The sequence below is a fragment of the Lepeophtheirus salmonis genome, chromosome 4 (assembly GCF_016086655.4).
Source record: "Lepeophtheirus salmonis chromosome 4, UVic_Lsal_1.4, whole genome shotgun sequence".
In the NCBI taxonomy this organism is placed as follows: Eukaryota; Metazoa; Arthropoda; class Copepoda; order Siphonostomatoida; family Caligidae; genus Lepeophtheirus; species Lepeophtheirus salmonis.
Window position 1 is genome coordinate 38,556,537 of NC_052134.2, and position 10,362 is coordinate 38,566,898.

At 31.5% G+C, this 10,362-nt stretch overlaps 1 protein-coding gene and 1 long non-coding RNA gene across 12 annotated transcripts in view; both read left to right on the forward strand.

The window, feature by feature from the left end:
* The window catches only part of LOC121115899 (death-associated protein kinase 1), a 234,235-nt gene extending 229,635 nt beyond the window's left edge, over positions 1–4,600 (forward strand). For 7 of the 11 annotated variants that reach the window (XM_071887894.1, XM_071887897.1, XM_071887893.1 and 4 more), the window contains 8 exons: positions 200–459; positions 567–683; positions 1,606–1,794; positions 1,857–2,243; positions 2,301–2,564; positions 2,788–3,027; positions 3,086–3,338; positions 3,709–4,600. In XM_071887894.1, coding sequence (XP_071743995.1) covers positions 200–459; positions 567–683; positions 1,606–1,794; positions 1,857–2,243; positions 2,301–2,564; positions 2,788–3,027; positions 3,086–3,338; positions 3,709–3,881 — 1,883 coding nt within the window. In that variant the 3' untranslated portion in view covers positions 3,882–4,600. The remainder of the gene's footprint in view (positions 1–199; positions 460–566; positions 684–1,605; positions 1,795–1,856; positions 2,244–2,300; positions 2,565–2,787; positions 3,028–3,085; positions 3,339–3,708) is intronic. The other 4 variants (XM_071887899.1, XM_071887895.1, XM_071887898.1 and 1 more) reach the window with 1 other exon arrangement.
* Positions 4,601–8,699: 4,099 nt separating this feature from the next.
* LOC121115902 (uncharacterized) lies at positions 8,700–10,052 on the forward strand. The gene is made up of 3 exons (XR_005863710.2): positions 8,700–9,284; positions 9,367–9,475; positions 9,528–10,052. It is a non-coding gene; the product is annotated as an uncharacterized lncRNA (long non-coding RNA).
* Positions 10,053–10,362: the final 310 nt, after the last annotated feature.

Below are 10,362 nucleotides of genomic sequence, written 5' to 3' on the forward strand. Positions count from 1 at the left end.
ACTCAAACATATTGGTGATAAAATGTAGATTGAAAGAAATAAGATGTATTTTTATCAATCTAGGGGTGTATAATATACCAGTTCATTAAGGGAGGATTAAAGATACAAAATTGATCCTAACAAATGCTTATTCTATTAAATGCTTTATGTTAACTGAATAAAATAAAAGTATCACTCAATGCTTTATTTTTTTTTAAAGGAGATTGTGGAAAATCCAGTAAACCAGCACAAATCCTTTTGATCGCTACTCATCCTGATATTGTTCAATGCCAAAAGAACTCCTCCAGTGGAGAGTATATCTCTCCACAAACTGACACTTTAGTTCAAAAGATACGTGAGGAGTTTGGAAACATTTTCAACATTGGAAAACCTTTTATCATTGATGCCAACGCAGCATCCAGTCCAGGGATTAAGTCTTTAAAGACAGCTCTTTCCAATATTAAACAAGAAATCATTGAGGTAAGGACGCATTGACAAGGGAGAAGTTTTGGCCTATCAAAACATTACATACATTTTTACCCTTTCTCTTCTTTTTAATTACAATCTACTTGGAATGATTTCTAAAGGGTAAGGACGCTCAAGCAGCAAATATTTTAGCTGAAAATGACTTCATTTGTCCAGATGGTTTGAGTTCTACAAATTTGTCTTATACACTTGTTACTCAAAGGGAGCCAGAGAATCAGGTATTCTGAATGTCCACTCCTCCCACATTTAGTGTGTTTTTAGAAAGCACTGTACAAAATATTCTTATCATGACATTTGGGTTAATTGTAATATATACATAGGTACAACCAAGGCTTATAGAAATACAAGGTTAGATCATCATGTAATCAGGCTTGCTAGAATTTTCAATTTGATGTATCGTACCGACTACTGAGTAAGGAAGACCGATTTTGACAAAACACACAACCACTCATACACTATAACGTCAATATTAGAAATCAATCGTCAGTCGTACACTTGTTATGGTATAACCTTGTGTTTCTATTAACGTTTGGTTAACCTAATGTGGTGTCAGTCCTTATTTATTTGGTCAAGTCCAGTCTTGGCACTGGTCCTAAAGACCGTCGGTTCTTCGGATTGTCAGTACTAGAGCTGATAAAAAAAAGAAGCAATAAAGTTTAGTGAGGTCATAAAGGACTTAACTTTGCCCCTTTTAAGACTGATATGCAGGACTAAACTGGACGGTACTGCAGTCTTCAGTCCCAAATAAGGATCGTCACAACACTAAGTAAAAGAGTAGAATGGATTTCTATTTGTACTTATAGTTAAATTATAATTATTTTCCCTCTAGACTGCAATGTTTTTGTTATTCAAATATTTATGGTCTTGTTTATTTGATTGATTCTCATTTCTTATTGATGTTGTGTGTTGTTTGATTTTGATTTTTTTTTTGCACTAATATGCTACCAATATTATGTTGGTTGTATATTGCCTATTTTATAATTATATAATTGAGTGTATTCACCATTTAACTTATTTGTGTGTATGGTTTTCCTAAAAAAAATGTATATCAAGAAACAAAGGACAAATTCTAACCAAAATATTTTACAATAAAAATATTTCAAGCCTTGAATGTGTTTTACCATTTGGTCTTTATTCTAGGGACTACCACGTTCCACACGATTTTTAGAGTCCGTGGCTAATTACTTAGGGGAATGGAGAAGATGTTTGAGCTCTTTCCCTGTTGTTTCATGGAGGGATTTCATCAGCCATGTCCGTGAGCAGATCAACCCTCTAGCTGCCGAGGATCACATGAAGGAAATTATTCAGCAGTTTCAACTAATGGGAGAGGTAAACTTGTTGTCTTTTATATATATATTAATGTAGTCCACCTGCAACATTACTTATCCTAGGTTGTGTATCTGAAAGGTGAAACAACTCCAGATCTTATTGTTTTAGATCCCAAATGGCTTTGCAACTCAGTGTGTGGTAAAATTCTTTCTCGTGAAAATATGAGTACTTCTCGAAGTACAGGATGCTACTCTATTGAAGATTTTCAATTAGCATTTCCCCAGTGGGAGGCAAGAGACTTGCTTCCCATTTTGGAATCTCTTGGTCTTTGTACTCAGTGTGATTTAGGTAGAAATGAAGAGGTGCTATATGAGTTCCCTTGTTTCAATACGACAGAGACGTTGGAAGGGCTTTGGAAGGCATCAGAGAAGTATAAACTCTACGGTGGCATTGTAATTAAATCAAATACAGCCAATTTTGTGTTGGATTTGATATTTCCTCGTTTCCAAGTAAGTTTTGAATATGATTAATTCATGCAGAAATTAATGTGTTCTTTTACATTCCAGGTTCATCTTCGCAGGCATTACATAAGGAAATTGATAGAAATCAATAATGATTCAGGAGTCACTTCAAGTAATGAGGATATAGATCTATACCAGTGGAGCTCTGGGTCCAAATTCTGTTCAGGAGTGGTTGAGGGATTGACCTTAGTTAAAGTCGATGAAAAAGACGAAGAGAATAATATTATTGAAGTAAAGGTCAGAGGTCCCAAGAACTCAGAAAGAGATTGTTTCTTTTTCCTTGAGGAACTTTTGGGTATCATGGATCAAGTATGTGAAACCCTGAACGGTTTGATAAAAATATTAATTAATTAATATCTATTAATATTTTGATGAGTTGACAATCAGACTTTGATGCACGTTTGTAACCTATATTTCTATGTTATATTGTTATACTCTTTTCTTTTTCGAATCCGGTTACAAACACTAGTCACAAAGAAAACTCCGACACTACAAATACATACTATGCATTAACGCATTCGTCTTTTTTCAGGTGTTATTAGAAATGGCTCCGGGCTTAACAATCCAGAAGTATATACTAAGCACAATCGAACTCCGTAACCATACACTCAATCAGCCCTACGAATTTTCATCCACCCTTATTCTGCGATCCATGTTGGAAAACATTCAGAATTGCGAAGACGAGGATGAGGTATTTGATGTCAAGATTCTAAATGGGAACATCGGAAAGCATGAAAGGATCCTTGATTTGGTACTATTTGGCTCTGATGAGGTAAGTTATTTACATTTTTTCCCATGTTTTGTTCTATAATCGTGTTTGAACAACGTAGATTCGCTCCATTTTAAAACCTGGAATTTTTCTCCCTGTCAAATCTCTGTCCACCCTGACCCGACAACTGCTGTGTCAGAAACTCGACCCCACTGATCCATTGGGTAAGGATTGGTGTCTCCTTGCTGTCAAAATGGGTCTTTCGGATCGTGTTCCCAAGTTGGAAAACACATCAAGTTCATCCCAAACTCTAAGACTCTTAGATGAGTGGGAACAGAAGCATATAACTGATACAAATAGTTTGTGTACAATTGGTGAGTGAAGAATTTATCATTCAGTCTATTTAGCTGTCGTATTTTTTCCCTTGCCATATTGATAAAAAGAATGTGTGTTAAAAAATGCTAGGGAAAGAAACAGTAAAAAAACTATAAAAAAATTTTTAATAAGAAGTTTAGCTTCCATATTTGACACTCGACAAACAGTCTTGATGAATTTGTTTGTATTGTAGAGTGTAAACAGTATACACATTTACATATTATTTACTTATGCAGAAAAAATATCAGGGGAAAAAAAATCAGATTCCTTCTTTTTTAAATGATTTTTTATACTAGTCATATTCTGCACAAAAAACGACGACAAAAAAAAATACCTTTTTCTCTAACATTTATTTTATACCATTATAAGGTGATTTAATGAACTTTACTGACAAAATGGGAAGAGAAGACGTCGTAGAGACTCTCGCTTCCGGCTCATCCCTATATCGCATCCTGTCTTTGAGCGAGCAAGCCACAGATTCACCAGGAGAAAGTCGTCGAGTAGTTCAAAGATCAAGTTATACTTCCAATTTATCAAGATGAGTATGATAAATTGAGTTACATAAATATTATGTAAAACTCGCACAAGAGGAGTATCTATACACCCCATTCCCAAAACCCCACACCCCCAGCACTCATACAAGAAAATCAGGATCCCCTCCATTTCTCTTTGTCAGCCGTCGCGTCGAGGAGCAATAAATACATATTATATGCATATTTGTTAATTCAATGCAGTTATAACTTCTTTTTTTATTTTTCACAATTATTACTTAGATTTTTTTGTTCAATATTATTATTATTTTTTTACCAGAAAAAAAATTATATTTGTATCATAAAAAAAGAAGTAATAATACTTTCTCCTTTATTTATTTTGAGTATATCTTCTTATTCCCTTAATGTCTTGTTGAATTAGACACATATCATATACAGCAACAACATACAGAACATATCTAAAGCAACAAAAAAACCACCCATAGATTTGCATTTTTTTTTTTTTTTAATTTTGAATAAGGTTTGCTTCATTTACAATATATAGAAGTAACCCTACAACTGCTATTAAAAAAGAAAAAAGAAAAGAAACAACTCATATTTAATTTATTTTCATGTATATAAATACCTATATATTATATTATTATTATAATGATACCTTCCGGTTTTGAAAAAAAAAATTGTTATGTATAGTAGACAAATAGATTTGTATTTTGTAAGTTGAATTATATTTTATAATAATAAAAATGTGTGTATAAGAAAAAAAGTAAAAATATCAAATAACTAATTGGGAAGGGAAAAAGAAAAAATTCTTTGTAAAAAAAGATATATATTTCAAATTTCGAGTTAAGGATATTGTGAAAGGTTGAATAGGATGCGATATGAGATATAAGTTGAGCTGTCAATTGCAATTTCGGGGTTTTCGTAACTAAAAGTAAGTAGGATGAGTCAGTATTATTCCATTTATAGTTTTATAGCCTTGAATAAAGCTAAAACAAAAGGTTGTTTTTAATGATACTACAGATGACGTCACAATATCATTTTCACTCATGATTAATGAATCTTTTTGTTCAGTTAAAACGGCGAATTCACGTAGGTTGCATAGTTATTTCCAGCCAATATTCAAGATTAACCTGGAAAGCCCCTAGTATACAAAAAGTCACTGTATTAAGAAATCATTGATCAAGTGATCTTCCTTTCGTCACTTAGTTGATAAATTTGCTATCTACTAGGAGTCTTCAAGCACTATTCCAGAATAACTAACTAAAGTTGAAAATTGTAAGCATATTTTAGCGGGTTTTTTTTTGTTTTGTTTTTTTGTAGTTTCGGAGGAGATATTTATCTTCTAAAGTATGTTGTATCATTATTCTTTTATTCCTAAGGAGAGAGCATCTAAGTTTAAGACAAGTGTATGTGCTCATGAATGGAGAGTAATACGTTGAGGAGCTGATTAGGGAGCTATTAGGTCAACAACCTTTGTCCTTGATTTTTCACATTGTCAGGATAACCATGTTAATTTTTAGTTCCATTTTTTTTACATATCGAAAACGCTTTACATCCCTTTACATATGTATTGTGAAAAAACGGAAGAGGATACTTGAGTATATTTTCAATATAAATCTTGGTCTCTTTGAGAGGGCACTATCCTTTTTGCCCCTCTCTAGCAACGCCTTGAACCACATGTACACTTAAGTACAACACCAATGAATGTATGATTTGCATTTGTTTTTTGTATGCTTTGATATTGCCTATTTGATTTAACTAATGGCATTAATCTTCTAATTATTTCATAAGTACATAAATACATAACAGACATCAAGTACATAATCAACTAATAAATGATTAATGAGTATATATATAATAACAATTCAAAAACTCATATTATACTCATCTTTAAATATATGAAATTCAATGTGTGTGTGTGTCTTTTCCGACTGTTGGGTTAGGAGGCGGAAACTTTGGATGGGTGCCTCTTTTCAGAACTTGGGGGGCAATATTTTTTTTTTAGGGGGGTCTTTTTTTCGATACCAGAACTCAAAAAATGTTTTTGGGAGGTCAAGGAGACTAGATAGGTGTAAAAAAAAGATTCATGCGAAGAAGTTTTTGTTCTTATTTTTATTAAAAATCAAAAAAGTTATGGGCAAAATAAAGTTCTTTGAAAATGGCACTTTTGTTTTTTTTTGTTTTTTTTTCAGGTGCAAAATAATAGTACTGGATTGGTAGATAAAATAAAGTTTGTAGAAGTTTGTCTGAAATTTGTTTCCATATAAATTTGACACGTAAAAATTGATGTAAGTGTTCTTTTCTGAACAATTTTTATTTATTTATTTTTCATTTTTTGATCAAACATCAATTTTCAATTTTTAAGAACAAATCCCACAAAACGACGCATTTTGCAATTTTTTGAACAAAGTTAAGGAAATATTTCATATTTAGACAATTTTTTTAATACAAATATGTTATGCTATTTGAAGTTTTGTTTTTTTTTTTTTTTTTTTTTATTATTGGAAATTCATAATAATGTACATATTTCAAATAATATGAGACGTTATATAAGAACACTTTAACACTAGCCTACAGCAAAGGGGTGTAAACAATAAGAAAAAATAGCATTGTGTCCTTTTGCTTTCCTGTTCCCTCCTTATTAGCATGGTAACAGATGTTGAGACTATTACCTTCCAAGAATTAGCAAATGGCTTTTCTGGATATTTCTCCTCATCAAAAAAACAAAAAAAAAACAACACCCATGCACTAACTAATAATAACTCGGATTCTGATCAAAAAAATGCCTACCTATGTAATATGACCCTCAATCTATCTTCATTGGTCGAATCAATTGCAACAAGATAAATGTTTATTTATCATTATGACACCATTTACTGAGCAATTACGTATTTACAAGGATTTAAAAAAAAGGTTCACTGTAGTAAGATAAACAAATATCTATGTGATAATATATTGCCTTATTCTAAGTATAGTCCTTTAAGAGATAGTCCTTAAGACATGAAGCAAAAAGAACTGTTTAAATACATCCAAAAATCTTTTTAACTTAAAATTTTTATACAAATAAAATAAATAAACAACCGGACTGAAATAAAAATTAAATTATCTTTACATGATACGAGCAAGAATAAGAATATTTATTTTTACATACATATAACATATATTTACATAAACTAACAATGAAATAAAATAAGCCTAGAGCTTGCATTGCTTACATATTTCCCTTTGAAAAGTGCCATTATTCTCACTCAGTTACAACTAACGTGAATATCCTCGAGGGACTCATTAAACAAATGAAATTGGATTTTTGGGTATTCTTATAAATTGATTCGTTATAAGCTTGCCCATATAAAATCATATTTTAATGGGCATCCATTTCCCTTATGTACAGATAGCATAAATCCTATATTTATAGTACATGTGGAATTTTTAATTACGTGGTTTTTTTTTACCCACAACTCTGATTCTATAGAAATTCTATATATTATACAAGCATAATTTATTAATTGTGGTTGATTCCTATGTAATACCTAAGTAGATAAATACGAGAATACAGTTGCAAAATCTACTTTCGATTTGCATGTACAAGTTACAACTTGTGCAATTGCACTGTTGCATGCGGAAAAGTCTATATATTTCCACTTTCTAGTAATTAGCATTAACCACTGTTGCATATTTACTTAGCAGTATTTGATTGTAATCACAAGACTTTTATATAGACAAAGAATATTTTTTTAGCAAAATGAAAGTAGGTTTATACTAGTATTGTAAATCAGTCCTGGACCAAAAAAGGAATATTTTCTAGACCAATATTTTAATCCAAATTGCGGTCTGAACTTGGACCGAAATTTCTATTTAAAAAAAAATTACTTTACAACTTTTCTATATATATAAATACAGTTTGCAGAAGCTATCTATGCCGCAAAATGCAGGGTTTTTTTTTTTTTCAAGCACAATTTTCTCTCTAACCAGTTATCAGATTTTTTAAAAATAAAACCAAATTCTGAAAGATTGAAGGATTCTATTATATGTTATTTAACAAAATCACCTCCCTCCTCAATTACAGTCTCTATACGAGACCAAAAGCGCAAACAGGCCTTCGCCACTGGGTCCCTTGGCTAATCCTGGAATTCCTATTTGATCCGACTTATAAGTTTCTCTTTGGTGTAGCAAGGACTTCCATTGGTTTGTAATTCGATCGCAAACCAATCAATACAATTCATTGGACTCAGATCCGGAAAGTCTGAAGGCTAAATGTCCGGCAAGTTGAAGTCGGCGAAATTTTCTCGTAGACATTTGATACTTTTTTCGATGCGTAGCCGGGAGCTGAGTCCTGCTGCCACATGAAGGGCCTGCCATTGGCAAACATGTCGATCAAGAGCTTCTTGATTTCGAACTATTGTTCTATTGTCGCTCCCAGTGCAGATGAAATGGAGGGGTCTATGCTTTTTCCAAATATTTAGGACAACTAAGTCGTCAATTGATTCCATTTTTTCCCCGACTGATATAAGTTTGAAAAAGCTATCCATAAAAAAGTTAGCAGCTTAAATGCCCACGTTTGCCCAAGAGAGTGTGCCAAAGTGGTGGCATAGATAACTTGCACACCCTGTATATCCCTTTATTCCCAATTCTGATTTGCATTTTTAATTAATAAAAATTAGTTTATAAAAAGTAAAACAAAACAAATGAACTTGAAATATTAGAGGCTTGTCTTCTTTCTCCATGGAATTATGTTGAGTCTTCTTTAAAAAAATCGTTTCCAAATCCATATTGTATGGACTCGTCAAAAAAGTATTATCTAGTAGGGCTGTCAAAAAGTATTGATATCATCATATATTGCGATACTTATCAATACATATAGTTATTGATATTATTTGAGAATATCGACACAGATTAAAACCGGTTATTTTAAGGAGTTTTTGAAAATATGGGACGACATAGACATTCTTTTGGGACGACATTATTTATGAACCAGATACTCTGATGACGCTAATTACTAATTTGTAATAATATAACAATAAATGAAAATGGACTCCGATTGTTTTTATCATGGAAAATCTAAATCTTAATTATTTACATAAATAACATACTAGGTGAGTTTAGTGTTTACAAATCATGGGACTAAGGAAGTCGTATTCCCCAAATAGGGTAATTAATATTTATTCATGACACATATTATCTAATTATTGTTTTTCATATTCACGGTGACGACCCCCTTGTTGGAAATTCTATAAACGCTCCTCCATTGACTGTCATTAAAGATCCAAAAAGATGACTCAAACAGAACCATATGTAAACAGCGAAGAACCAATATTTATAAAATAACGCAAAAAGAATTCAGTATAATAACGGATCATCAAATTACCTATTTCAATTGGAATATTAACTATTGAAAGTTCCATGGGTCAATTTTGAACATTGTTAGGATTTCTCAGCTAATTCAAAAACAGAAGGGTGTGTTTTTTATTGATGGCTTGATACATATACAAGAAACTGAATTAATTATTTGTAAACCTTCCTTTTTTATGTACTAAAGAGACAATATGTAAACCACTTCATTTATCATGTATGATAGTGTCCCTTTCATGTGTGTTGGATAACGTTATATTCGTGATGAAGACTGAAGAAGGAAGAATCTTTTTTATGTAATGAGAGTTATCCAATATGAGACAAACTAATTATCTCTAGAAATTTTAGTGTATGTCCAGGGATGCAGACGAACACAAAAGGGAAAAAGTTGCACATCCCTTCATTACCCATTGGCAATCTATCTACTCAGCAATATTATAAATTATGTCAAATAAATGTTACAGTTGACCCTTCGTACTACTTTTTACAAGTGTGAATATGGATTTGTTATAAATTGATTTGTCATTAGCTCAGTACACGGTTACTCGGAATTGGTAAAATGTATATAAAATGCAAAGTATAGCAAAAGGGATTGGAATCAGAAGCATGATAAATTGGACTCAATAAAAGCCTTGGAATTGTATCATACTTTGAAAAATTCTGTACTTTTTGCAGGAGAATTGGCTTTTCCCTTTTTATTCTTAATGAAGATATTATTTAGTTTTTCATCACTATCAATCAATTAAAATTTTAATAATATAAAAGTTTAGTTTCTTTCTCTTCAAATTCATAAGCTTTTATATAATGTATAATTTAGCATTATTATAGTTATGTTTAGAATTGAATATATCGGGTCTACTTTTAAGTAAATTAAATTGAATTGAGCATAAGGGTATTGAAATCCAGATTTATATGTTATAATTATTTATTTATTATTTGTCTAATCAATACTGGAAAGAATGTATTACTATTTTGTGACATTTTCACCATTTTTTGAAATAAAACTACTTATATCAATCAACTCTTATAGAAAAAATTTATTTATTATGTGTACTTCATTAATTTGTGTTGGGATACTAGATGTAATATTATAATATGGTCATGAGCAATTCAGTCATTGGAAGATGTTTCCCGCCTCAATAAGTTTTAGAATTTCAATGACATTCAGACATTCCTTTAGAAG